Below are 24,346 nucleotides of genomic sequence, written 5' to 3'. Positions count from 1 at the left end.
TTGGGGGAATTGAGCCTCTTATTCCAGTGTGTAGGTCAGGTCATAGGCTTGGTGGCAAGCACCTTAACCTGCTGAATGACATAGGCAGCCCTAAACGTGTTACCCTTGCACACTTTGCACTCACGGACCCTTTCTTTCCCTTACGCTCATCCATGATGTTATTTTCAGTAGCTTGTGTATCTGTCAGGTGAACGCTATGGTAAATGGTTTGGTAATTTTCACCTTGCCTTTTAAAGTGTGTTGCAGTGAAGCACTCTGAAGCTATCTTGATGAATGCTTGCATCTCTGTAGACCAGGTTACCAGTGATGAAACTGCCAAGCCAAAGAATGTACACGTTTTCATTTTCACAGAATTGTCATACTGTTCCAGGCAGATTAAGCCAGCTCATTTCCCTTCTGCCTGCCACAGAAGCACTGGCTGCCCTGGCCCCAACCTCAGCTGGCAGCAGCAATTATCTTTCACTGATTTAATAGGTGGAAAGTAGATTCTCATTTGGCTGTGAGAATTTTTTCATTTTCCTCTTTGTAACTTTTAATCTGTTCATGAGGTTTATATATCAGTTACTGAAATATACGAGTGCTCTTTGGATTGACAGGATGTGTAAATCTCTGTGGAAGTACATGAGATGTGTTTATCAAGTTGCTCTCTTTGTGGGAGTTGTGTTAACCACGGTTGTCGAAAAGAATTTTGGTCTTTCTCACTGGATCAAACTCAGAATGTCTGGCCGGGAAAGTGTAAGCAAGTTCAGGGACAGAACTTGTCTCCCCCATCGTCCCCGAGAGAACATGCTGATTCATTGAGCAAGCTTCGTGTGCTCGAAACTTGACAACTCTGACAAGTCTATTTCCCAACTGCATCGTCTGCTAGGAAAGCCTGCGAGGCGAAGTCTCAGGAGTGTGTTCTCTTTGGCCTCTTTATTTGGGTTTGTTCTGTTCCTGAGTACACTGGGGACTCAATACAGCCTGCGGCCTCTACCTCCAGAGAACTCTGTCCTTGGAAACTCTTGAGGGGAGGCAGCTGGGATGCGTTCAGGACGCACGGAGTAAAGGCTCTGTCTGCCACCGTGTGCAACCCTGATTCCTCCATTCACAGGTGTCAGCCCAAGTCTTTCCTGGACAGATAAGAGTGGCCACCATAATTCAGGAGTGCCTGCTGTCCCTTTACCCCTCATGGTCTCTGCTCACTTAGTTTTCTCTCTTGCACACTTCTGGTCTTGAGCTCCACCCTGGCTTGTCTTTTAATGCCCCCCTGCAAAAATTTCATACAACAGAGTATGTTTATGGATTTTAAAGCAGGTCGTCCCCTGATCTAACATAACTGATGAGACACACTGTTCTGGAAGGGGAAGGAAGCCTTTATAGATACCTTGCAGTCCCGTAGCCTCACAGAGTCCTGTGTTGGTCATTTTCAGTGCTTCCTCCACGAGGAGTTTCCGAAGTTGTTGCTTACGCTTGTTCCTCAACACAGCAATTTAACTAGGAAACTGGCACGTACAAGGTGCTTGGAACACTTGCTGGGTAATTTATCTTTTGCACAGGAGTGTGATGACTTTTCTTCTTTTTAAAAAAGTATTTCTACACTCTGCGTGCATGCTTGTGTGGGTGCGTGTGTGTAGGTCAGAAGACATACCTCAGTACGTTGGTTCTCTCCCTGTGGGAGGGAGATCCTCAGAAATGGATCTTGGGTCATCAGGCATGGCAGCAGGTGCTCCCACTCACTCACTCACTGATCCATCTCACCAGCCCCTTCCCCTTTTCTGTGGACACATATAACGCTGAACAAAGGTAAATCGATTATGAGAAACAAAAGGGTCTTAAGATGTAAAACCTTTTTGGTGAAGCAGTCTCTAAATGTTACCTCAAACACCCTTTGGTTACCTTAGACAGAATCAAGTATAAAAGTATTTAAAGTACAAAACAAAACACAAAACTTTAAAAACATTTTTGTGTAGCTTCCCAAATGGAATTTGAGGTGACAGTAAAGGCATGGTCACCCACGACTCTGCTGACAACTAATCTGAATTTTTAAATATTTAAAGAACTAAGATCTAATTGTTGTAAGTAATATATCAAAAGCCAGGTTAATGAAATTTTGTCCAGATCGCTTGCTTTAATGAATGAATAAGAATCCACAGCAGTGGTTGCTGGATAAACGGTACCTTAAGATGTCTTTGCAGCATCTTTCCAAATGTTCTCAGTTGAGTGCTGGCCCTTGGCTCAGGCCTGGACATCTGGCCTGTGGCCCACTCTGCCTTGGCAAGAGCTCTGAGCTATAGGTCCAGTCTCCATTGTGTCTTAGAAGAAGATGCATACTACAAGTTCCCAAAACTCTCCTGGTGTTTTAGCATTTTTCTGTACTGTTTTGCATCACCCAGGCACCAGCACCGAGAGGCCTATGGATGCTTCGTCAGGGAGGGACTGAGACTTACCAACTGTGAAGCTAGAGCAGAGGTTACTACACACTTGCCTTCTCCACTCTCTGAGGGATTGTGGTTTCTCTAGCTTTTTGTTAGTTGCTATGAGGGATGGACATGAAGGGGTTCTAGAATGTCTTTTCTTCCTGTTAGGAAGTACAGTTGTGGTGGTGCTTGTCTGAAAGGTGAACCATCTCTCATTTGGAATCAGTTACAGAGGAGGTGGCAGTGTTGAGGCCAGCGGTCTGCTCTTATGAATGGTGCTTTTTATACTTTGAAAAAAAAAAAAAGTTTTCACTGTTAATAGAGAAAAGCTGAACTTGCACTTTCCCTGCTCATTCATTTGTAACTGAAAGCAATTATGTTTCCATTAGAACTTTTAAATGCCTGCGTTTGAGAGAAATCTGTGCTAAATAATCTTAGCCTCGACCTATTGGGAAACCTAGAGACTGTATTAGTTTTTGATTGCTGCCAGAACAAATTAACACAACACAAAGCTTACTATCTTGCAGCTGGGTGGGGCAGCTGTCTCTGTGGATTATAGACAGATGTTATTGCTCAGAACACTGCTTCCCATGGACAGCAGGACAATAGAAGAGGCTTGTTTCCTGCTTGTTCAAGTTTCAGGTGGTTTCCTTGAAGCTGTAGGGGTCATCCTGTTTTCTGCAGGCTGGTAACCTAAAGGCTGCTATCACCCTCTAGAGGCATCAACATTCCTTGATTCACAACCCCCTTCCTCTCTCTTCAGAGCCATGGGTGGGTAAATCCTTTGGACACTGTAGCTCTCTAACCAACTTCTCTGCTTGTCCCTCCCACTTTCACGAACCCCCGTGACTGGGCTGTGTCCACCTAGATAATCCACGATCATCTCACCCATGTCAGGGGACCGGCCCTTCACTACATCTACAAATGCTTTTTGCCATGTGAGGTCATGGGCCAGCAGGTCCTTGTGTCTTCCAAGGCCAATCCTGCCGCTCAGGGCCTCTGTCTTCTCTTAGGTCATCTTTCTGTTACTGAGTCAACAAATAGACTCTGTATTTAGGTGACAGGAAAACTTTGTGGGAGTGTGGAAAATTGTATAGTTTTTCTGAAATGTGGTGTGTGTTTGTTTCCACGTGGATCAGTAGAGAATAGTTACATGCCATTTTTCTGTTGGGGAAGAGGTTGGGTTTGGGAATGAGTAAGGTTCAGGGCCTTCTAACTATGAGGAGAAAGGGTAAAGGTTAAATGGTGGTGATGGGTGGGTCAGGTTCTTCTCTCTGAACTTCACAACCATCTCCTCAAGCTTCCAGGCCGCATCTTCAGGAAGCCTTCCCTAATCTCCTCCATCAGATGAATTACACCTTCCTGAGTCTACACAGAGTGCTTCGCCTCGGCTACATTTTCTCTTAGTTTAATTGCTTTGGTGCTTCTCTTTCCCAGTTAAATTCTAAGTTGTCGAGGAGAGAGAGACATTTCTCTCCCCTCCACCCTCTATTATTTATCCATAAATAATGTTCTTATCAAGGAAGCGTAAGAGTTGATTCAGAAGCGAGTTAGAATGGAATAAAATACCAGGGCACTGATGCCAGCATGCACGGTTTCCAGGGACAATATTTGTTCAGTAAATATTTGCTGAAGAGTACAGGGAGTGAGGCTCGCCTGAAAGCACAGGGCTGTGCCAGGAAGACAAGCAGCTGTTTCCAGAGTCCAGACTGTGGAGCTGCAGCAGGCTCCAGGCCCCATCGCCTGCTGTGATGAGGGGTAGAGAAACACATGTGGAAAGGTGGGCGGGGCAGCGATGGTTGACACCAGCGTCTCAGTTTAGGAAGACTTAGAAGGTGGTGGCATCGTGGCCTGAGAGGGTGACAGTAACAGATGATGGAGGCTGCTAAGTGGAGAAACATCTTGAAATAAGACTTACCTGTTTGTATTGAGGAAGAATGAAGTTTTATCTCACACCATGAGAAAGGAGTTGAAGTCTAAGTGTTTTGAGAAGGTGGTTTGAATGACAAGGAATTAGAGTGTAGCCCTATCTGGGGCTGGAATTGGGTATCATTTGGGGTGCTGAAAGCTGTAAGGCTGAAGGCCATCTGTGTGGGGACTGATGCAGGTGCAGGGAGGAAACAGTAGGGTGGAGCTGAAGCTCTGCTTACCACTGGCAGTGATTCGAATTTGTCCTGAAATTTGTGGTCATGGGGCTGTTGGAACCAAGGTCTTTCTAGATCCTCCCATGTGATCAGGTGTGCTACCTAGGAATGGCAGCCTCAAGAGTCTGCCAGAATCCCCTCCTCGTCTGTTTTCATCCGTTGTCTCTAATGATCGTGGGAGCTAGTTGCCTGTTTCAGTGGTTCATTTAGTTCCTCGGTAAACATCTGCTGTAGCGGAAGTGGGTCCGTATGTCTGACAGCTGAATTTCAGAAAATGACAGTTGTTGGTGGCCTGGGCCAAAAGTGCTGGGTCCTAATTGGAACAGGCCTTCCTCCCCTGGGAACTGGTTCTGTAGCTTTAAGAACGATTCCTGGGAATAGTGGGATAATGACTTGCTCTGCAAGCAAAGTTGTCCACTGGCCCGTGACAGCCAGGTGAGGTGTTTCAAGCAAGCTGTTGCCTGTTCCATCTGCTGAGTTGCAGCTTGCCTGGAGCTTAAGTTCCCCTAAATTTCGGGAGTGGGCTTAAAGAGGGTTGTAAATCACATCTTGACTTTTACCAGGGTTGCAAGCGGACGCCTGAAGCCAAATGTGGCGATTCAGGCTGAAATCCCAGCAGTCAGGCTGAGGTAGAAGGATGGTGGCTTATAGGCCTCCTTGAGCTGTTTACAGAGACTCCTGTCTTAAGCCAAATAAAACCAGCAAAAGGATGCATGTATTTGGTTTTTACCTGACTTATAAAATGATAGCATGGGAAGAGACAAATATAGCAGAGGAAAAATAAACACATTGTAGTTTATGCAGATGCATTCATTATCTAAAGTAATACTATATTGTAAGAATTTATTTACCTGCAGGCATACATGCAGTCAAATACTATATAAATAGAAAATAATACCAAAAAAAAAAAAGAATTTATATACATTGAATGGTTTTTTTCCTAACCTTTGCTCACTCATTTGTCCATCCACAGGGTACGGCGTGGACTCCCTGTGCAGAGCACTAGGCTTGGGTGGCTGTGGGCGGTAGAGGCGTGAAGGCTCAGCCTTAGCCCTCAGGTTTCCAGTCAGGCTGCTGGCCAGAGATCTGCTAATGATTATGATTAGGGAGAAAGCAAACAGGTTTTATACGCAAGTAAGGAAGACTCATATTCTCAAAATGCATGCATCTTCAGTGGTCAAAGGAACAGACTAAATAAGCCGTGTTGAAGTTGGTGTCGGCTCTGAGGAGGAGGATGGGGAGGCTCAGTGCTCTGCTACGGAAGTGGCAAGCTGTGTTATAGACAGTACGCACATGGAAGTGAGGCAGTGGCATGGAGAAGGTCTGAGTTATGGAGTGGGGGCTGGTGGTCAGGAAATGCCACAGCAGGGAGGGAGACTCTCAGACACCCTGCTGGTAGATACCCTGCTAGGACAGAGAGAGCATCCCAGGCTGGGAGCCAAGGGAGGAGTCCCAGTCACTAGTGCATCTGAGCAGTTACAAGAAGTGCTGTGTGATGGGTGGGGTCTGGGGGTGGGGGACATCAGGCTGATGAGGGCCAGGCTGGAAGGTATGTTAGGAAGTCAACAGTTGGTGCCTTCTAGAAAGGCCATTCGGGGCAGGTGTGTGGAGGAATTGTGTTGCGGTTCCATTTTGACAAGGGTACGAATTAGAAAAGTTGCTTTTGCTGACTGTGAGGGAAGAGTGAAGCATAGCACGGCCACTGGGAGGGGAAGAATACAGAGGTTGGTTCTTGGTGACTCCCTGTGGGCTGGGGTACCATCAGCCCACTGGAGAACACAGCGGGGAATGCCTCTTTGCATCCATTGTTCTGAGGAAACTCTGGGATAACTGAGTTGAAGATGTCGGGGAGTTGGGTATTTGGATCCGAGGTCGAAAAAGGAATGGCAATTAAAAGTGAAGCAGAAGTGTGCCTGGAGAGATGGCTCTGTGATTAAGAGCACTGGCTGCTCTTGCAGAAGAACTGGGTTCAAGTCCTAGCACCCACATGGAAGCTCACAGCTGTCTGTAAACTGCAGTCCCAGAGAATCCAAGGCTCTCTGAAGGCCTTCTCTGGTACCAGGAATGCATGTGGTACAGACAGACATGCAGGCAAAACACCTGTCCATACACTTAAAATAACATGAAGGGGAGAAAAAGCAAACAATATGAATAAGATTCCAAAGCAAAGAACTCTGTGATACCTGCAGAAAGTTTTGATGTGGTGTAGAGAGAGCACAGGGGAAGAGAGAAGAAACTGGAAAGTCCAGGCCAGAGAACATTCAGGGGCCGTGTGTTTAGACAAATTTCGGGTTCATTTATGGTATCATTTTCCCCCCCACATATCTTTTTTTGAATGAAATAAGAAAACATGACTGTTTAAAGCTTAGCAGCAAGCACAGAAGGACTTGCAGCGGGTTGCCCTGTGCCCACCACAAGCCCTGACGAGCTGTGCTTCGTCCTCAGCTGCTCCGAGGACTCCGGACAGTGCTCCTGCCTGCCTCACATGATCGGACGGCAGTGCAATGAGGTGGAATCCGGTTACTACTTCACCACCCTGGACCACTACATATACGAAGCGGAGGAGGCCGGCCTGGGGCCTGTAAGTAGGGGAGCTTCCGGCAGCTTGGTAGAGCGGCGCTTCATGGGGGCTCCTTTGGGATGCACGTGCTTCATAAAGATGTCACTTAAGTGTTTTTTAGCTCTTGTCAACACAAAGTAAGGGTGGGGCCTGCTGTCATAATTAAAGGTAAGTCGATGTGGAATTCACAAGTAGACTTTGGAGAGTTCTCTAATAAGGCTTTTGGTTGGCGTGTCTACACAAACACCTATTTTCTACTCTTCTCTCTCTTTGTGTTCCAAAGGCACCATAGATCTGACGACACGTAGGCTCAGACATATTTCACTGACCACCCCAAACTTAACTGGTGGAAAACGAATGTCTGGCACCCAGGCTTACCCGGCTGCACTTGCCGCCACATGACTTGCTGTCTTGAGCTTCTTCCTGTCATCCCAATACTCTGTTAGTCACAAGTCCCTAGGCCAGCGTGGTTCACTGGGAGTATAACGTTGGCTCTGCCTCTTGGTGACCGAAACTCCTCACAGATATGAAGGTGGTGGTGGCCATCTTTGGAAATGACCAGCCAGAGGTTCTGTGGAATAATGGTGAGCAGTCTACCAGAATGGACTCATTGTAGGGAGGACTCAGCATCAGAGAGGACTCAATGGCCTATCAGAGGGCAGCAGAAGAGAAGAGAGTAGATACTGCGCTAGGTCCTGGACACCTCACCACTTCCAGACAGGCTCAGCAGCCATCATGTTCTTTCCCCTGTTTGCCCACCAGTTAGGTCCTGTGAGGTATGTTCCACACCTTTGACCTTCATCTCCAGTGTCCCAAGATGACTCCAGTGACAAAAGTAAAAGCAAAGCAATTACCTGTTTATGTGAGAGGAAAAAATTGCAACAGACCTAACATGACTTAACCACCCTCAGGGAATCTGTAAGCTAGGAGACAGACAATGGGCATAGTCATGAATCGCTGGACGTCTTTGGCTGTGGGGTATAGGTGAGTTCCAGTTGGTGCAAAGAATAACTGGTGTCCTCTTGTCCCCAGGGAGTCACCGTGGTGGAACGGCAGTACATTCAGGACCGGATTCCTTCCTGGACAGGACCTGGCTTCGTCCGAGTGCCTGAGGGGGCTTATTTGGAGTTTTTCATTGACAACATACCATATTCCATGGAGTATGACATCCTAATTCGCTATGAGCCACAGGTGAAGAAAGTCATCAAAGTATATTGGGGGTTGGGTTGTTAGTAAAAGAACGTTACTCCTAATAGCTACTAGAACATTCTGTGAAGGCAAGCTTCCATTGAAATAGATACCAGCCACTGGTTTTTAACCTCCTTCGGACATTTCTTGAATCCAGCTTCACATTCATCAGTCTCCTGTTAGGCCCTTAACCTGGCTAGGTTAAGGAAGTGATGATGGTCTATTAAAAGCTATCCTCCTCCTGAGGCCTGGCTGCCTGATTATGTGTTTCCCCGAAGTATAGCAAAAGGCCAGAGATGACATTATAACCGAGAAGGTGGCTCTGGAAGATGGGAGAGTCATGTACAAGGGCACTGAGCCAGGGCTTCTAGAGTGTTTCCCAAAGAAGCAGATTTAGGTCATGAATGGGAATTCCCAGATCTAGGCATTTGTGGGAATTTTTATTAACTGATTTCCCCGCCCCACCCCGTCTTTAGAGATGGGTTCTTGTTTTGTATCTAAGGCTAACTTTGAATTCAAATCCTGCCTCAGCCTCTTTAGTGCTGGGATTACAGATATGTGCCAGCATACACAACACCTAAGTAAAGTTTTGATAAACTGATCCAAAAGGCAGGAAAGAGATGGTGTGAAGATGGGATAATGGAGGCTCACTCTTAATGCTGGATGAAGGATATGGTTGGAGCCATGCTTGGGGAAAGTGCCAGGATCAGAAAAGCTTCCGGCTGTATATTGAACAGGAAGTCGTTGTTATGTGAGCTTCATTGGGAAGAAGCAGGAGTTAGGGACTGGAAAGCAACTGTGTGGTTTCTAATGAAACTTAGCCACTGTGAAGAGGTCTTCCTAACTGGCCTAGCTGCAGTGGGCTAACACAGGTACTCGTTGGTTCTTTGTTTCCTGCTCTAGCTGCCAGACCACTGGGAGAAAGCTGTCATCACCGTACAGCGACCTGGGAAGATTCCAACCAGCAGCCGGTGCGGTAACACTGTTCCTGATGACGACAACCAGGTGGTGTCCTTGTCACCGGGCTCAAGGTCAGTGTGGTCTTACAGACTGAGTCACCATGTCACAGAGAGGCACTGGCTATGGAAAGGCTTCTGTTGGATGATCCAACATGAGCTTTTGGTTTTTCTTCCTGTTGTTGTTACTGGAAGCTTTAGAGTCGCCTTTTTGTCCTGTTTCTTTCTTGTCTTCGGGCAGATACGTCGTCCTGCCTCGCCCAGTGTGCTTTGAGAAGGGAATGAACTACACGGTGAGGTTGGAGCTGCCCCAGTACACAGCATCCGGCAGTGATGTGGAGAGCCCCTACACACTCATTGACTCGGTGAGTGCCCGGCTGCCTGCCACCCGAGTATTGTGGGGAGGGTCAGAGCTGTACAGTGAGGCAGAGCGGGCCCTCTTTCCCTCTATGTTTATAGCTGTAGGGTAAAAGGTCTGAGCCTACTTCCTGTAACACTTCCATCGGAGAAACCATTCCTTCAGAGCCATGAAGAGCTTCCCCAGTGGAAGCTTTCCCCCTCAGAGCTGTAACACTTACAGTAGGCTCCACCTTCCTGGGAAGGATGTGTTCTTTAAAGCGCTTCTCCACACATCTGTGAACGGCTTCAGCAACAGTTGTTTTAAAGCCCACCAAGCAGTACAGCCCGTCTCAACATTTTCTGGCCAGAATATTTACGACTGGGGAGGGTTCTGCTTTATGTCATGAGTGTCAGAGCAGAAGGCCTTTGGGCTTGGGCATGATTACCTGCCATGACTGATTATGTGGGCCCCTCCGTGGGGTCACTGTTCTTCTTCACCCATAGCTTGTTCTTATGCCCTACTGTAAATCCCTGGACATCTTCTCTGTTGGAGGCTCAGGAGACGGGGAGGTCACCAACAGTGCCTGGGAAACCTTCCAGAGGTACCGGTGTCTGGAGAACAGCCGGAGCGTAGTAAAAACACCAATGACGGATGTCTGCAGGAACATCATCTTCAGCATTTCTGCCTTGATTCACCAGACAGGCCTTGGTAGGCGTTGCTTGAGCAGCTGCAGAGGCTACAGTTAGAGTGTAGAGTTACAGAGAGACTGTATCTGTACAAGGGGGTACACACCTGTGCTTCCCTGTGAGACGGGGTGAAGGAAGCAGTGTCTTAACCAGAGTCTGACTCCAGTTCCCAGGGACCCAACTCCTCTGCGTCCATGGGCACCTGGGCTTGTGGTGCTCTTACCCAGACAAACATACACAGAATTAAAAATAATAAAAAAGAATCTTCAGTATACACACGAGAGACCACTAGATACAGCGTGTGCGGACGTGGCCTGTCCGTAGACTGTGGACACGGAGGACTGAGAGTTAACTCCAGCTAACTGGAAGTTAACCTTTTTTTCCTCTTGAAAAGGTCACACCAGCTTCTAACGTTCTCGGGGCTTTAACGTCGTCAGATATTTGAGCTTGGGAGCTAAGGGGAGAAAACCTTCATGACCTCCTGCCTACAAAAACGGCTTTGATCTGCCAGGACAGCCGCTTAGTTCCCTCCCAGTCAGCAGAGGGGTGATACGGTTTTAAACTGGAATCTTGAGAGCGAGAGTGGGAAACGGGTCAGGGAGTGTTCAGGGGGAGACAGAACCAGTTGCGAGGAGGTGGGTGCCATGTACTGCTCCTGCCACTGGCCTGACTGCTCTCTCCTCCCTCCCCTCCCCCCTGCAGCTTGTGAATGCGACCCTCAGGGTTCCCTGAGTTCTGTGTGTGATCCCAATGGAGGCCAGTGTCAGTGCCGGCCTAATGTGGTTGGGAGAACCTGCGACAGGTGTGCGCCAGGCACCTTTGGCTTCGGCCCCAACGGATGCAAACGTAGGTGTTAGCAGAGGCTTTGTACTGAATTCCGGGGTCGGTCCTGGGGGATTCCCTGACTTTCAAAGGCAGAGCTTTGCTCTGAGCCTGGTGGTGTGAGCCCTCGGGCCCTAGGAATCCAGGCTGTGTGCTCGTGAAGGCGTGTCTGTCTAGCTAATGAGTTCTTTGTTTGCCTTGTCTGCAGCTTGTGACTGCCACCTACAAGGGTCTGTCAATGCTTTCTGTGACGCGGTCACTGGCCAGTGTCACTGTTTCCCTGGCATCTATGCTCGGCAGTGTGACCGCTGTCTCCCTGGATATTGGGGCTTTCCCAGCTGCCAGCCCTGCCAGTGTAACGGTCACGCCGAAGACTGTGACTCGGTGACAGGGGAGTGTCTGAGCTGCCAGGACTATACCACAGGCCACAACTGTGAAAGGTATGTGGGCACCACCTCATGAATGAAGAGATAATCTATTAGGCATGGTGGCTGATGCTCCTGTAATCCCATCACTTGTAGGCAGAGGCAAGAGGATCAGGAGTTTGGCTGAAGCCACCCTGGGCTGCATAGTGAGGTCTTGTCTCAAAAAGAAAAAGGAGGAAAGAGAATGGCATCATCTTTGGCAAAAATAAGCATTATCTTTGACAAACCCCAGAAGTAATCTCTTCAGGCTCCAAATGGCCCTTTCATATTTGACCACGCCAGCGTTTGCTGCAAGTGTGGCTTATACCTGGTTTGTGCCAAGCACAGTGTGGCAGAACACAGCCACCTAAGGTCTGCCCTTTGGGGGGTTGCCCTGCAATTCAGCCTTGGATTGAGGAAAACCCCCACATTGGCATTTCCTGGCTTGGATGAGAGTTGAGAAATATTCTTTCTTTTCTTGTCTAGTTTGGGTCAGAGCAGAAACCTCATCCAAGTTGAATTAGTCACTTCAAACTGTTGTTGTTCAGAACGTCGTATGCACTCAGTTTCTGGGAGACATAAAATGCGCAGAGTGAGGCTCTTCTCCAGTCAGCAGATGTTAACTTCGTGACTGCCGTGGGTACAGAGTGCTACACTGGGCAGATCTCAAGAGTAGGACGTGGAGCGTGCCTCCAGTGACCCGAGCAGGCTGTCTCAGTCCGTTTGTAAATGTACCCGTGTGCGCTGCCTTCCACAGTCCATTACAGACTGAGAAATGGACACATATGTAAGAGCCATTACCTGCCTACATGGCTACGTTTTCTCTTCTAACCCCCACACAGGAGCCTGTTGCAAAAAGCCACTTTCTGTCTTTCTTTTTTAACTGAAATTTTTTTTATTAGCCCAGTTTACCTGTTCGTCATAGGCCCCTCCCTCTTCCCCTCCCAGCGTCACCCTCTGTCTCTCATGCCCTCTCCCCTATTCCTCAGAATAGCCCCCTACCCAGACACACCAGTTCCTCTGTTCACATGAGGACTGGCTCGTTTTGTTTTCTTTAAGATAGGGTTTCTTTGTGTAGCCTTGGCTGTCCTGGAACTCACTCTATAAACCAGGCTGCCTTCGAACTCACAGAGATCTGCCTCCTGAGTACTGAGATCAAAGGGTGAGCCACCACCACCTGACCCAAACAGCCATGGCTGAAGCTGCTCGGCACATGAGAAGAACTGTGAAGGAGAATTGACCGTGTGGTCGCTGGAAGGCATTGCTGTGGCTGCCTTTCTGTGGTCGCTGGAAGGCATTGCTGTGGCTGCCTTTCTGTCGCTGTGACAGACGCCACGGCCAAGAGCAACTTGGGGTGTGAAGGCTTATTTGGCTTTACTTCTAATTCACAGTCCTTTATTTAGGGAAACCAGGGTGGGAACTCAAGACAGGAACCTTAAGCAGAAACCTTGGAGGGAGGCTGCTTCCTGGCTTGCTTCTAGACTCATGGTCCACTACATATCTTACATAGTCTCGGCCCACCTGCGTAGGGTTGGGACCACTCAATTAAAACTGTCTTCATGCATATATCGCCCATCCAGAAAATACCCTACAGACAGGTCATGTGCACAAGCCAGCTTCAATTGAGGGTCCCCATTGCAGGAATCAAGGTGTCGGTGAAACAAACACAGGGCTCCTAGCTCAGCGCTAGCGTGGTAGTAAGGAATTTGAAGGTGACAGAGGCTATATCTGTGACCTGGTTCTAGCCACAAAACTGTGCTGTAGAAGAAGAGTCACACCGGTGAAAGAAGGAAATTAACGTATCCGTGTCTTCTCTGCCCTAAATTTTTGTTCATCTTTGAGAGGGGATAGAAGGTTCGTGTGCTGAGTAGAGAACAGGTAGAGAAGGTGGTCCTCCGCGTGCACATTCAAAAGAGGCAGGAGAGAACGTCCCGGGAAGAGTCTGGGCGGCCGTTCACTGGCCTCAGAGCTTACGTGAAGGGGCTTCGGTTGTTGTGGGGAAAGGGGAAAGGATATGGGAGAAGGGAAAGGATATGGGAGAAGGGAAAGACTGAAGGTTAGGGTTGCAGAGCGCTTCATCCAGTTATTTGAGGGTCTGCTATCCAGGGTGAGCAAATTCCCCATCATCCTATTCCTTATCCCCAGATGATGGGATTTTTAGTCCTCCAGATCTAAAAGGAAACCCTCTGGTCAGATTGTTCTGCAAGGGTGAAGGATAGGGAGGGGCAGGAAAGAACACTCCATTTCTGTCTCCACAACTTTGGTTTGGTTTCACCTACAGCGTGTTAGAAACTTGCTCAGCTGATCTTGTAGGACGTTGCTTGTCACTGGAGACTTCCCCAGTACGTGACTAGGGAACACATTCCTGTACTGTTTCTGTATGAAAGTCAATATATAGCTAACAGTCTATAGTGAGCTTTCTTCTGTCTCTTCGTTTTTCTCCTCATTTAAAAACTATAGCCACATCTCAAAACAAAATACGAGTACACTGAAGTGGAAATCCTTGAAAGTGAGTTGCAGACGAACTCTGCTTCTAACTGCCATATAACTGGATGAGTGAACAAGAATATTCAACTTCCTGTGTGTCTAATAACTAGGGTGGACTCAAAGCTCCATCGAGCTTTTGTGTTACATGGGAAGTAAAAAGCACCCTAGATAGTAGTTATTTTGAGGTCAGCAGCATTACACAGTAAGAGAACTTCTTTCTCAAAGTTGGGCAGCTGAATCAGAATGGAGACTAAGCATATGCAAAGCATTCAAACTCTGCAGATCCCTCTCTTAAAAGACTAGATGTGAAAAAGCTGGAGAGATGGCTCAGCAGTTAAGGGCACTGGCTGCTAGAGGTCCTGAATCCAATTCCCAGCGCCTACATGGTGGCTCACAACCACCTGTAATGGGATCTGAGTCCCTCTTCTGTCATGCAGGCATACATGCAAATAAGAGTATGCATATACATAAAATATATAAATAAATCTTGCCAGGCGTTGGTAACTTACACCTTTAATGCCAACATGCAGGAGGCAGAGGCAGGCAGATCTCTGAGTTCCAGGATATCCTGGTCTGCAAAGCAATTCCAGGACAATAACAAGAAACTCTGTCTTGGAAAATAAAACAAAAATATCTAAAAGCAAATCTGGATGTGATGGATTTGAAAGCTACTTTTCCTGCCCAGGTTTGGAACTTAGGAGTCACAGCTATAAGCTTTGTTGGGTAAAAGTTGGATTGCAGGATGGCCATGAGCTTCTTAACGTAGTATATTTCCTCTAGCTACCCATCCCCCATTGTACCCCCACTCCCCCATACTCACACACAGGCTAAAAAGAGTAATCCATGCAGAACAGAAACTGGTTCCTTAAGGCAAAGAGAAAGTAAAGCCAAATGTCCAGGGCAGGTCGGCAGGCCATGGAACAGTGAGGTTTCAGATGGGAACCTGTTTCTCTGCGGAACAGTTAGTGAAGGAGAGCATCACGCTAGTTCAGGGGTGTCACCCTGAATACATGGTCTTGCAAGTGTTTCCCACATAGGCCAGCATCAGCACCACCGGCAACCTTGCTGATCACGATATGCGGCAGAGGAGCCTGGTGACCTATTTAAACACGTCCTCCAAGGGACTCTACGTAAAATTTAAGAATGGTTGTAGTTGCTCTGTGTAGGGGAACAGGAGGACTGCATTATCATGTCCTCACACAGAATAGTTTCTAAGCCTTTTCCCTTTTTTGGTTTTTTGAGGCAGGGTTTCTCTGTAGCCTTGGCTGTCCTGGACTGGGCTGGCCTCAAACTCACAGAGATCCTCCTGCCTCTGCCCCTGTGAGTTCTGGAATGGCTCACAGTCTTACACACCCACTGCAGGTGCCTGGCTGGTTACTATGGTGACCCCGTCATAGGGTCAGGAGATCACTGTCGCCCTTGCCCTTGCCCGGACGGTCCTGACAGTGGACGCCAGTTTGCCAGGAGCTGTTACCAAGACCCCATTACTCTCCAGCTTGCCTGTGTTTGTGATCCTGGGTATATTGGTAAGTCACGCACACACCCCAAGAAGCAGAGAGGCAGGAGATGATGTGTCTTTGAATTCATTGTTAGTGAGAAAAAGGTGAAGAGCAAACCAGCTGAGTTCACCTTTACAGTCCTTTGTTAAAACTTAAGGGACTTGGATGATTCTGCCCTTGATCTGTGCAGGAAGATCATGGAGTTAAAGCAACAGGGTAGCCAGCGTTTGAATACATGACAGTCCTTAGGAATCATTTTCTTTCTTTTTTTTTTTCCTTCTTATGACCTAACCTCTAGCAGGTGTTTAGAAGCCATGAGGTGGTCCTCGAGTAGACTAAAGAAAGGCTCATCTGGAAAATTGCCAGAGAGCAGGATGGTCATAGCTGAATATGGTCTTCACTGTTTATACTCCCATTTTCTGCTAACATTCAGTGAAGTTTGTGTGTGTGTGTGTGTGTGTGTGTGTGTGTGTGTGTGTGTGTGTGTTGATGGGGGTGGGGTCCTTTATTCCAGCCATGAAACGGCTGATCATCTGCTAAACAGGCTCATGCACAGCCCAAGAAATGCATGTGATTATAGGGTTTCTTAGGAAACTGGGTCGGCACTGACAAGCTCATTTTCCTGGCTGTCCACAGAGGATCGCCTGTTCTTCCATTTATAGCTAATGCTTGGGTTCGGGTTTTAACCCCCAGCTACACTTAACATGACCCCAACTCTGTTTAGCTCCTGGCCTACTTCACACTAGAAGCTGAGGCTCTCCTACCCATGGTGCTGTGGCCTCTAGGGTAGCAGTATTGGGGAGCACAGATTACTTCCGTAGTGGTACTGATGAATCATTGTGTGGACATCCCCCAGGATGGGAATGCCAGTGGGCCGGTGAGCAGGCTTTTTAGACAGGGTCAACCGAACACTGTGCCTGGCTTTGTTTTCCAAAAGGTTCCAGATGTGACGGCTGTGCCTCGGGGTTCTTCGGCAACCCCTCAGACTTCGGGGGCTCATGCCAGCCGTGTCAGTGTCACCACAACATTGACACTACTGATCCAGACGCCTGTGACAAGGAGACTGGGAGGTGCCTCAAGTGCCTGTACCACACAGAAGGGGATCACTGCCAGTTCTGCCAGCATGGATACTACGGGGATGCGCTTCAGCAAGACTGTAGAAGTAAGGTGCACACTGGTCTAGCATGCGCACTACAATGACTCCCCCGACCGCACCCCCTTTTATCAGAACTCCGTTGTTGTCGGAGCGCTCATTTCACCCTTGTTCTGTGAGGCAAAATCTCACGTTCAACAAATGAAAGATGAGACTGATTTCTTTTTTTTTTTTTTTTTTAAACTCTTTTATCTCTAAATCCTCATTCTTTGGCAAGACAAGTCTCAAGATGTGGCTCTGTGCCAGGGGAAATTGTGGCTGTCATCATGATAAATGCCGAGCATGGTGGTGTGTTCTTTCCCTGAGCGTGCTGACTGGGGGTGGTCCCAGAGACCTGCACCCCTGCTGCGGGTGCCTACACCTTTCTGATGTTGGTGGAGTCAGGCCTCTGTCCTCAGGCAGACAGAAGTGACAGCAGTCAAAACTTTCCTTCAGACCTTGTTATCTCTGTGTTATCAGGAGATCAGCCAGGCTTTCTGGCTGTAAAGCCCGAAGGCCTGGTTTTTTATTTATAAATGTGTGGAATGTTGGGGACCTGCAGGACTGGATTCCTTAAAATCTTTTTAGCTTACAGGCTGTCTACCTGCAGCTTCTGACACATGCTATGGCTGCTTCCTGCTAGGAGTGAATCACTGAATGTCTCAGGGCCCACTGGTTTATTCTTATAATTTCCAGTTAATTTTTTAAATTTGGAAATGACTCCCTTTTGAATCTGTGTATCATGAAAATACCCCTGTGCAGGCCAAATCTGCCATAGTGTGTGTGAATGTGACTCCTGCCCGGGAAGTATCAAATGCGTAAGGTATCCTGGAAACTTGTACAGGATGGTAATTTTAGGGCTTTTTACTTTTCCTTTTTCCTTGCATGTCACCATGGAGATTTGGAGAAGGGCCTGCCTGCTTTTTAGATGGAGCTAACCTGTGCATGGCGTTTCCGCAAACATGACCGGGTGTAAATTTGATCGTGCTGTTCTGTTTCAGAGTGTGTCTGCAATTACTTGGGCACTGTGAAGGAGCACTGCAATGGCTCTGACTGCCACTGTGACAAAGCCACCGGCCAGTGCTCATGTCTTCCGAATGTCGTCGGGCAGAACTGCGATCGGTGTGCACCCAACACCTGGCAGCTGGCCAGCGGGACCGGCTGTGAGCCGTGTGGTTGCAATGCTGTGCACTCCTTTGGGCCATCCTGCAATGAGGTGAGGGGCTGTGGCTAGGGGGAGGCCTCCAAGAGGCCCAGCGACAGATGCCCACCAGCTGACTTTGTCCCTCATGGAGGAAGGCCAGCAGAGGGCCAGAAGAGAGCCCGCTTGGCCAGCAGAGTGTGGGCTGGCTGTCGGTCCCTGCTTGTCCTTTTTGGCTGAGGCAGTGTTACTGTGCGTGGAGTCCTTTAACCCATCTGTGGCATTTCAGTAGAGTCATTTCTTTCCCTTGTTGGGCCCCCAAATCAAACCATGTTCATAGCTGCTCAGCTTGAAAGCCATCCTCAACATTACGAAAGCACTGTCACTTGCTGACACAGGCTAAAAGTGACGCTCCCCCAGAGTTAAGAAGAGCCGGAGGTGGCCTAGGATTGGTGTCAGGCAAGACGCACACATCCTACCGTGCTAGGGACCATTCCAAGCCCCTTGAAGGAGAGTAGATAAGAGGGGCTGCTGTGACGCCTTCTCCCCTCTGCATCACACGTGTCCAGGTTCCACTTCTGCCATGTGAGTGGGCTGAGGCCTGTTACAACTGGCTTCCCCGCTGAAACCACCTAACAGGTCTGTGTTTGGACTGCAGTTCACCGGGCAGTGCCAGTGCATGCCAGGCTTCGGAGGCCGTACCTGCAGCGAGTGCCAGGAACTCTTCTGGGGAGACCCCGATGTGGAATGCCGAGGTGAGGCCGGGCGCATGCTGATGATGTCGTGGGACGGATGAGAACAGGGGACTTGGGTCTGGAAGGGCCTTTGGTAAACGCTAAAGTCTAGTCAAATGACATAACAAGTTTGTGTTCATTTTTTGGAAGAACTTTTAAACTGGCCTTTTGGATAAATGTGGCCACTAAGCAGGGCGTGCTCATTTCTTCAGCCCCACGCCAATGGGGGCTGGAAGGCATTTGTCCTGGCACACAGATGGGCAAGGAAGCACATGTATACATCCTGCAGTAGCCACCGTCCCTTTTTAAAAGTGACTTTCAGCAAAGTGGAGCTATATAAGCCATGTTTGCCAGGAAATTGATTTGTTTCCTTCTCTGAACAATATTCTGTGGGCAGCTTACATGCATAGATATAGTTACGCTAGGGAGATCAGCCAGTCCCAAGACTCAAACAGTCTCTGGCAACAGGGTGATCGCCCAGTGTCCATACCAGTGAGACTAGAAGGGAGTGAGGCAGAACCTTGAGTTAAGTGCATATGGTTGGAGTGCCAAGTCTTTTTCTTTTCAGTGTGAGTCAAGCCCAGATCCCATTTAGGCTCAGAGAAGAAGGACGACTTCTTAATAGAAATTTACTCCTGGATGTGATAGCTCGGCATGTCCCTGCTAACACTTAGGAGTCTGAGGCAGGAAAAGCAGAAGTTCTAGGCCAGGCTGGTCAATGTAATAAGAACCTATCTCAAAAAGCAAAAACAAAAAGCCTAACTCACTAAAAACCCCATGAGTGATAAGGATTGCTTATTTTTTTTTTTTTTACTGTTACCATGGTTTTAACCAGATTTTTAGTTAACCAGATTTTTAATTTTTCAGACATTTATGAAAGAATTTTCTAAGCTGTTTGAACTGTCTCCATCCATTTCCTACTTTTCCTTTCCTGTGTTTTAAGCATATCTTTAGGTAAATATTTTCTATAGTTTCTTAAATGCTTCTTGGTATATTTTTCTTATAGGTCCTTGTTTAACTCAATAGTAAGAATGACCTTTTCCTCTCTTGGGTAATAACAAGAAATATGGGGTCCTCAATGAATAGGTATCTCATTCATTATCTCCTACAGGAGCTAGAGACCTGGAACCTTTGTGCCTTGGCTGCAGTAGAGCCAAATGGTGGCCAAGACCTGAACAAATTACATCTGATTTGATTTTTCAGTGAGGTTTGCCAGAGGATTTTTGTTTTTGTTTTTTGAGACAGGGTTTCTCTGTGTAGCCCTGGCTGTCCTGGAATCACTTTGTAGACCAGGCTGGCCTCAAACTCACAGAGGCCTGCCTTCCTCTGGCCAGAGGATTTATGTGGACATCTTAGGTCAAGGTTTGTTATGTCCATAAATATACACACATTTCCATTCATAGTTCCCTAATCCAGATGTGTCTCACAGTAAGGTCTGACTGTCTGCTTCCATTAGAAGGTCCTGAAAGTCACAGAAGAAGCTACTCTGACATCACCAAACATACCTGTCCTGTCTGCTATTTCTTTTGTATCTCCTTTTTCTCCTTAAGATAAGCAGACTCATTATAAACAAACTATAAAGATCATTATGCTGGCTGGGTCCCAGTGGCTCCAGGGCAGCAGGAAGTCAGGCAAATGGAGTGATCCAAGGCAAGGAGCAGGTTTATGGGAACAGCTGCCTGATTTCAATTGTTCATCTCTACAGGTCTCTACTTTTGCACCGATACATACATCATTTACATATGCTCTGCATTTGTCACCCTTAGATTTCTATCCCTTCAGCCCAACCACTAATTTTTTTTTTCAAGCCCCTTCGGAAATACTGTTTCTTTTAGGGGGTGGGCTCAGGGAAGAACACCCTGAGAGAGATTGGTAGGACCTGGGTATAGAAATTCTGTTTCTCCCTTCTTCCTCCTAAACCACACCACATTCCAACTTATTCTGGATGGAGGCCAGGAAGTTCTATTTCCTGGAGTACTAAAAGTCTAGGGTGAAGGGACTTGGCCCGCTTGTTCACACTGGCAGTCTGGTTATAAAAATGTCACTTTTTTTTTTTTTTTAACATTAAGGTCTGCGCTATACCCCCTCAGTCTGTGAGACTAGACAGGGAGAGATAGGTCTTAGAAATTTGTAGAAGGGAGAACTGTACTTAACCACTATGACGGGTCAGTTGCTCTAGGTACTTGGTGTCCAGAAGCCAGCCAAAAAATAATGTTGTAAAGGGCGTTAGGCCCCATTTCAGGCAGGCCCTTAAACGAGAATCTGTCGGGCCTCCAGTGCTGTTGAGACTCTGTGGAAAATGCTCAGAATTTACAAAGCCCCCCAAGAGAAGACTGGCACTTGCAGGGTTGGGAATGGGAGTTCACTGCCAGCCGTGGGGCTATGTGTGGCCTGGGTGGCAGCAAGGCTGAGGGCAGGGATGGCTACAGCATAGGAGACAGTTCAGCGTTCTCCTGGAATGTGTTGACAGGGGAGGGACCCCACAGAACAGCTAGAAGTGCCATCCGAAGTTAAGACCACACTCTTCTGGAACTGTGTAATGAATTGCCAAATATATCTTCAGTTGAAATGGTTTGTTGAAGCGCACAGATTTGGAATTTCTGCTGCCAAGAAACAGTATGCTTATAGAAGGACCTTGGTCATAGCTAAGTAGTCTCCTTATGGGGAAAAAATGTAGTTCTGTGAAAGACAAATGGTTGGAGCCTCCAGCATACAAATGGTTGAATGTTCCTATTGTCCAAGTGGCATGGGGCTCTTGGCCTATGGTGCCAAGCTGGAACAAGCCTACCACTGTACTGGGATGGAAAGTCTCATGTACCCAGTGCTGAGCAAACTGGTTCAATCTATAGCCTGAGGCTTTGTTCTGTGCCCTGCAGGGGTCGGGGTCACAGGAGGCATCTTTCTGTCCATTCATAGATGGCAGAGGGAAGAGTGTGGTGCCCACGTAGGGCCATAGGCTCCTCGAAAGGCCAGTGGCTTTCTACTCCGCGGAACTGCAACATTGCCTCTGCACTTGCCTCCCATGTGGGAGGACCCAAGTTCCATTCGTCAGTACCACAAAAAAGAAAAAAAAAAAAAAAAAAGCTGTGCCTACCTTGCATACATATTCATCTTTAAATGCTTACATTCTTTTCCTGGGTTGAAATATCTTCCACAGTCACTCCCCTTCTTGCTTCCTCTGCCCTTCTGAGATAGGGATGTGGTCCAGGATGGCCTTGAACCCTGTATCCTCATGTTCTGACTTCCCAAGAGCTAGAGTTACAGGGATGCACTGTCAAGCTCGGCCCACCCACCTTGTATTGTAACTTCCACTGTGACTCGGGAAATAAGACCGCGTCTGAGCGTGGAGAACCGCAGTTGCTGTTAGCAAGTCTTGTCTTGTGTAATCCTGATAACAGAACACGTGGCCCCCAGACTGTGGGTTTGCATTCCCTTCCTGATAGGCTGTCTGTGGCTCCTTTGTGCTCCACTGCCAGACGTGATAGCTGGGCCAGGCAGAACGGCCAGCACAGCCTAACATGTTTCCTCTGTCGTTCGCATATAAGAGGATGACAGTATTAGGATGTCCTTGCTATGAAAAACAATATTTTAATATTTGGGGGCCGCCATAGCACACATAAGTGAATGGAAAAGAAAGAAAAAGGAAAGGGCATGACTGCTCCTAGGTATGGTGGAGGAGAAAGTTTATTTTAGGTAAAAAAGAGAGAGTGTAGCCAGAGGCAGGGAGAGTCCAGGGTGGAAATGACCCTGAGCCATGTGGGAAAAGGAGGGGAGGGAAAGGAGAGGAGGGGGGGGAGCCAGGTGCAGCAACCAGGAGGCCAAAGGTACAGAAGGGCATATAACCAAAATGTCTATGTTATAGAGGGAAGAGCCTCTGGGGAAGGGCAGCCCAGCCCGTGGGCTAGAGATTTCAGGGTAGAGGGTAGAGCATGCCAGCCGTACCCTGTAAGAGGCAGGGGCTGAGGAATGCTGGGAGAACCTGGAGGCCAGGTCCACTTTGAAATGTTCAATGGGCACTTCAGCCATTTGTTTCAGATTTGAAACTTAAAAATAAGGAGGTCAGTTAGCAACTTGAAGGAGTCCATTCTTTCCTTCTGTCACACGACTTCAGGATATTAAACTCATGGCCATCCTTGTATTCCCTTGCTTTTGGCGAGATAGAAATATTCATGCAAACCATCAGCAAACTTTTCGCCTTGTAGCAAGGACTGGGATTTGGATGGTAGGAAGTTGGGGTAGCAGATAACTCACGATTTGATTTTCATGTTGCCTCATTTCTGTGTTCAAAATCAGATTTCAGTTTCCAGCACGAAGGTGAACAGTCATATTCAGCGTGCAGTAGAAAGTGAGTAGGCTAGAGCTGGTGGTATACACCTGTAATCCTAGCTCTTGGGAGTTAAAGACATGAGGCTAAGGAATTCAAGGCCATTCTTCCCTATGTAAGAAGTTTAAAATCAGCCCGGGCTCCAGAAGACCTTATCTCAAAAGGCACACCTGCCTAAACCAGACGCATTTAATGGGTTATTTGGGAAAAATGGGGTACATACATTTTCAAAGAATCTTGTTAGTACCGAGTACTTTTTAGATATATTACATACATGTTCTTAATTTTATGGGTGCAACAAACAGCCTATGCAGATGAATATAGCCTCCTTGTCATTGTTGTCAGAGCTCAGGCTCAGGGCTCAGTAGCTTGCCCGGAGCCATTATTCTAATGGGGGAGTAACCAGGATCAGAGGCCAGGCCTGTGGAGTCAGGGTCCTTGTCTTGCTCTGCTGCTGTTGGCAGCTGGTGTTGAAAGAGAGGAAATGACTGTTGTAGCCAGAGGACAACATGTCACAATATGCCTACGGAGAGGACCCTCGGGGAACAGTTTTAGCTTGAGTCATGAGGAGGTTTGATTTTATCAGATAGAGAGAAGCCTTACTGCCAAGTCGGGAAAGGTGGACTCTGTTCAGTGGGCAGAGGAGGTCTAGGAAAGTAAAGGCTGTGAGGAAGTAGGAACCTCACATGTCTAAGAAATGGGTACACAGATGAATTCCCATTGGGAGAGCACTTGGCTAGTGTTCTCATCTGGGTTTCAGCGGCTTTTAAATTGGTGCAGTATTGTTTGTGGACCTATCTCTTGGAAATCATGATTTAATTAAAAAAAAAAAAAAAACACCCTTACTGACAGAACAGAATATATTTACAAATAACAACAGTTGAGTTTTTGTTGTTGATATTTTCTTTACTAGTTTTTAATGTGTTGTTTTTTTGTGTTTTTGATTTTTTTTTAATAATGGCCAGTTTGGTTACACACACACACACACACAATTCTCAAATGTAAGAAAGATTACATCTGCTGGGCACGTTTTATTCCCAGAACATTGAATCCTTAGCCGTGACAGCAGCTACTACCTCCTATAGTCACATCCGCCATGTGTTCACTTTTAGCACATTCCCAGCATGTTAGTCTTCCTCCCCGCGGTAGCAGCTGTCAGGGAATGCTGTGAAAGTAGTTGCCAGCTTGTAAATGCGCTCAGCAGAGAGCACGAAAGAACGAGCCATCTGAAATCTTCTGCAGAATCTGTGGAAAGCAAAAAGCGCTGGATGCCATTCCTTCTCTTGGTCCTTTGTGGGCTGTGTGAGCCTCACTTTCTACTTCCCCAGTCATGACAGGTATGCACCGGATGTGTTTCCTTTGGAGTAGCAGACAGTGCTCTTAACCACTGAGCCATTTCTCCAGCCCCTGGATTCCTTATTAAAGGCCCTTGAAGGTATCCAGAGGAGTGAAACCAGTCAGATAATCTGGAAATGTGTTTTATAGGTGAGCAGTCAGCGTGCCTCATGTGGTCTTCCAGTACCCTGAAGG

At 47.5% G+C, this 24,346-nt stretch overlaps 1 protein-coding gene across 1 annotated transcript in view; it reads left to right on the top strand.

Annotated features, from left to right (window-relative positions):
* Positions 1-24,346, top strand: part of Lamb1 (laminin subunit beta 1) — a 66,413-nt gene that overhangs the window by 25,680 nt on the left and 16,387 nt on the right. The window contains exons 13-23 of the mRNA XM_055624746.1: positions 6,989-7,124; positions 8,136-8,294; positions 9,195-9,322; positions 9,489-9,612; positions 10,091-10,295; positions 10,976-11,119; positions 11,304-11,535; positions 15,349-15,512; positions 16,423-16,647; positions 17,619-17,833; positions 18,417-18,513. Of these exons, the coding sequence (XP_055480721.1) occupies positions 6,989-7,124; positions 8,136-8,294; positions 9,195-9,322; positions 9,489-9,612; positions 10,091-10,295; positions 10,976-11,119; positions 11,304-11,535; positions 15,349-15,512; positions 16,423-16,647; positions 17,619-17,833; positions 18,417-18,513 (1,829 nt within the window). The remainder of the gene's footprint in view (positions 1-6,988; positions 7,125-8,135; positions 8,295-9,194; positions 9,323-9,488; positions 9,613-10,090; positions 10,296-10,975; positions 11,120-11,303; positions 11,536-15,348; positions 15,513-16,422; positions 16,648-17,618; positions 17,834-18,416; positions 18,514-24,346) is intronic.

The sequence above is a fragment of the Psammomys obesus genome, unplaced genomic scaffold, assembly GCF_907164565.1.
Source record: "Psammomys obesus unplaced genomic scaffold, mPsaObe1.curated_primary_1811, whole genome shotgun sequence".
NCBI lineage: Eukaryota > Metazoa > Chordata > Mammalia > Rodentia > Muridae > Psammomys > Psammomys obesus.
The sequence above is the reverse complement of the archived record's forward strand: the minus strand, read 5'-3'. Positions and strand labels throughout refer to the sequence as shown.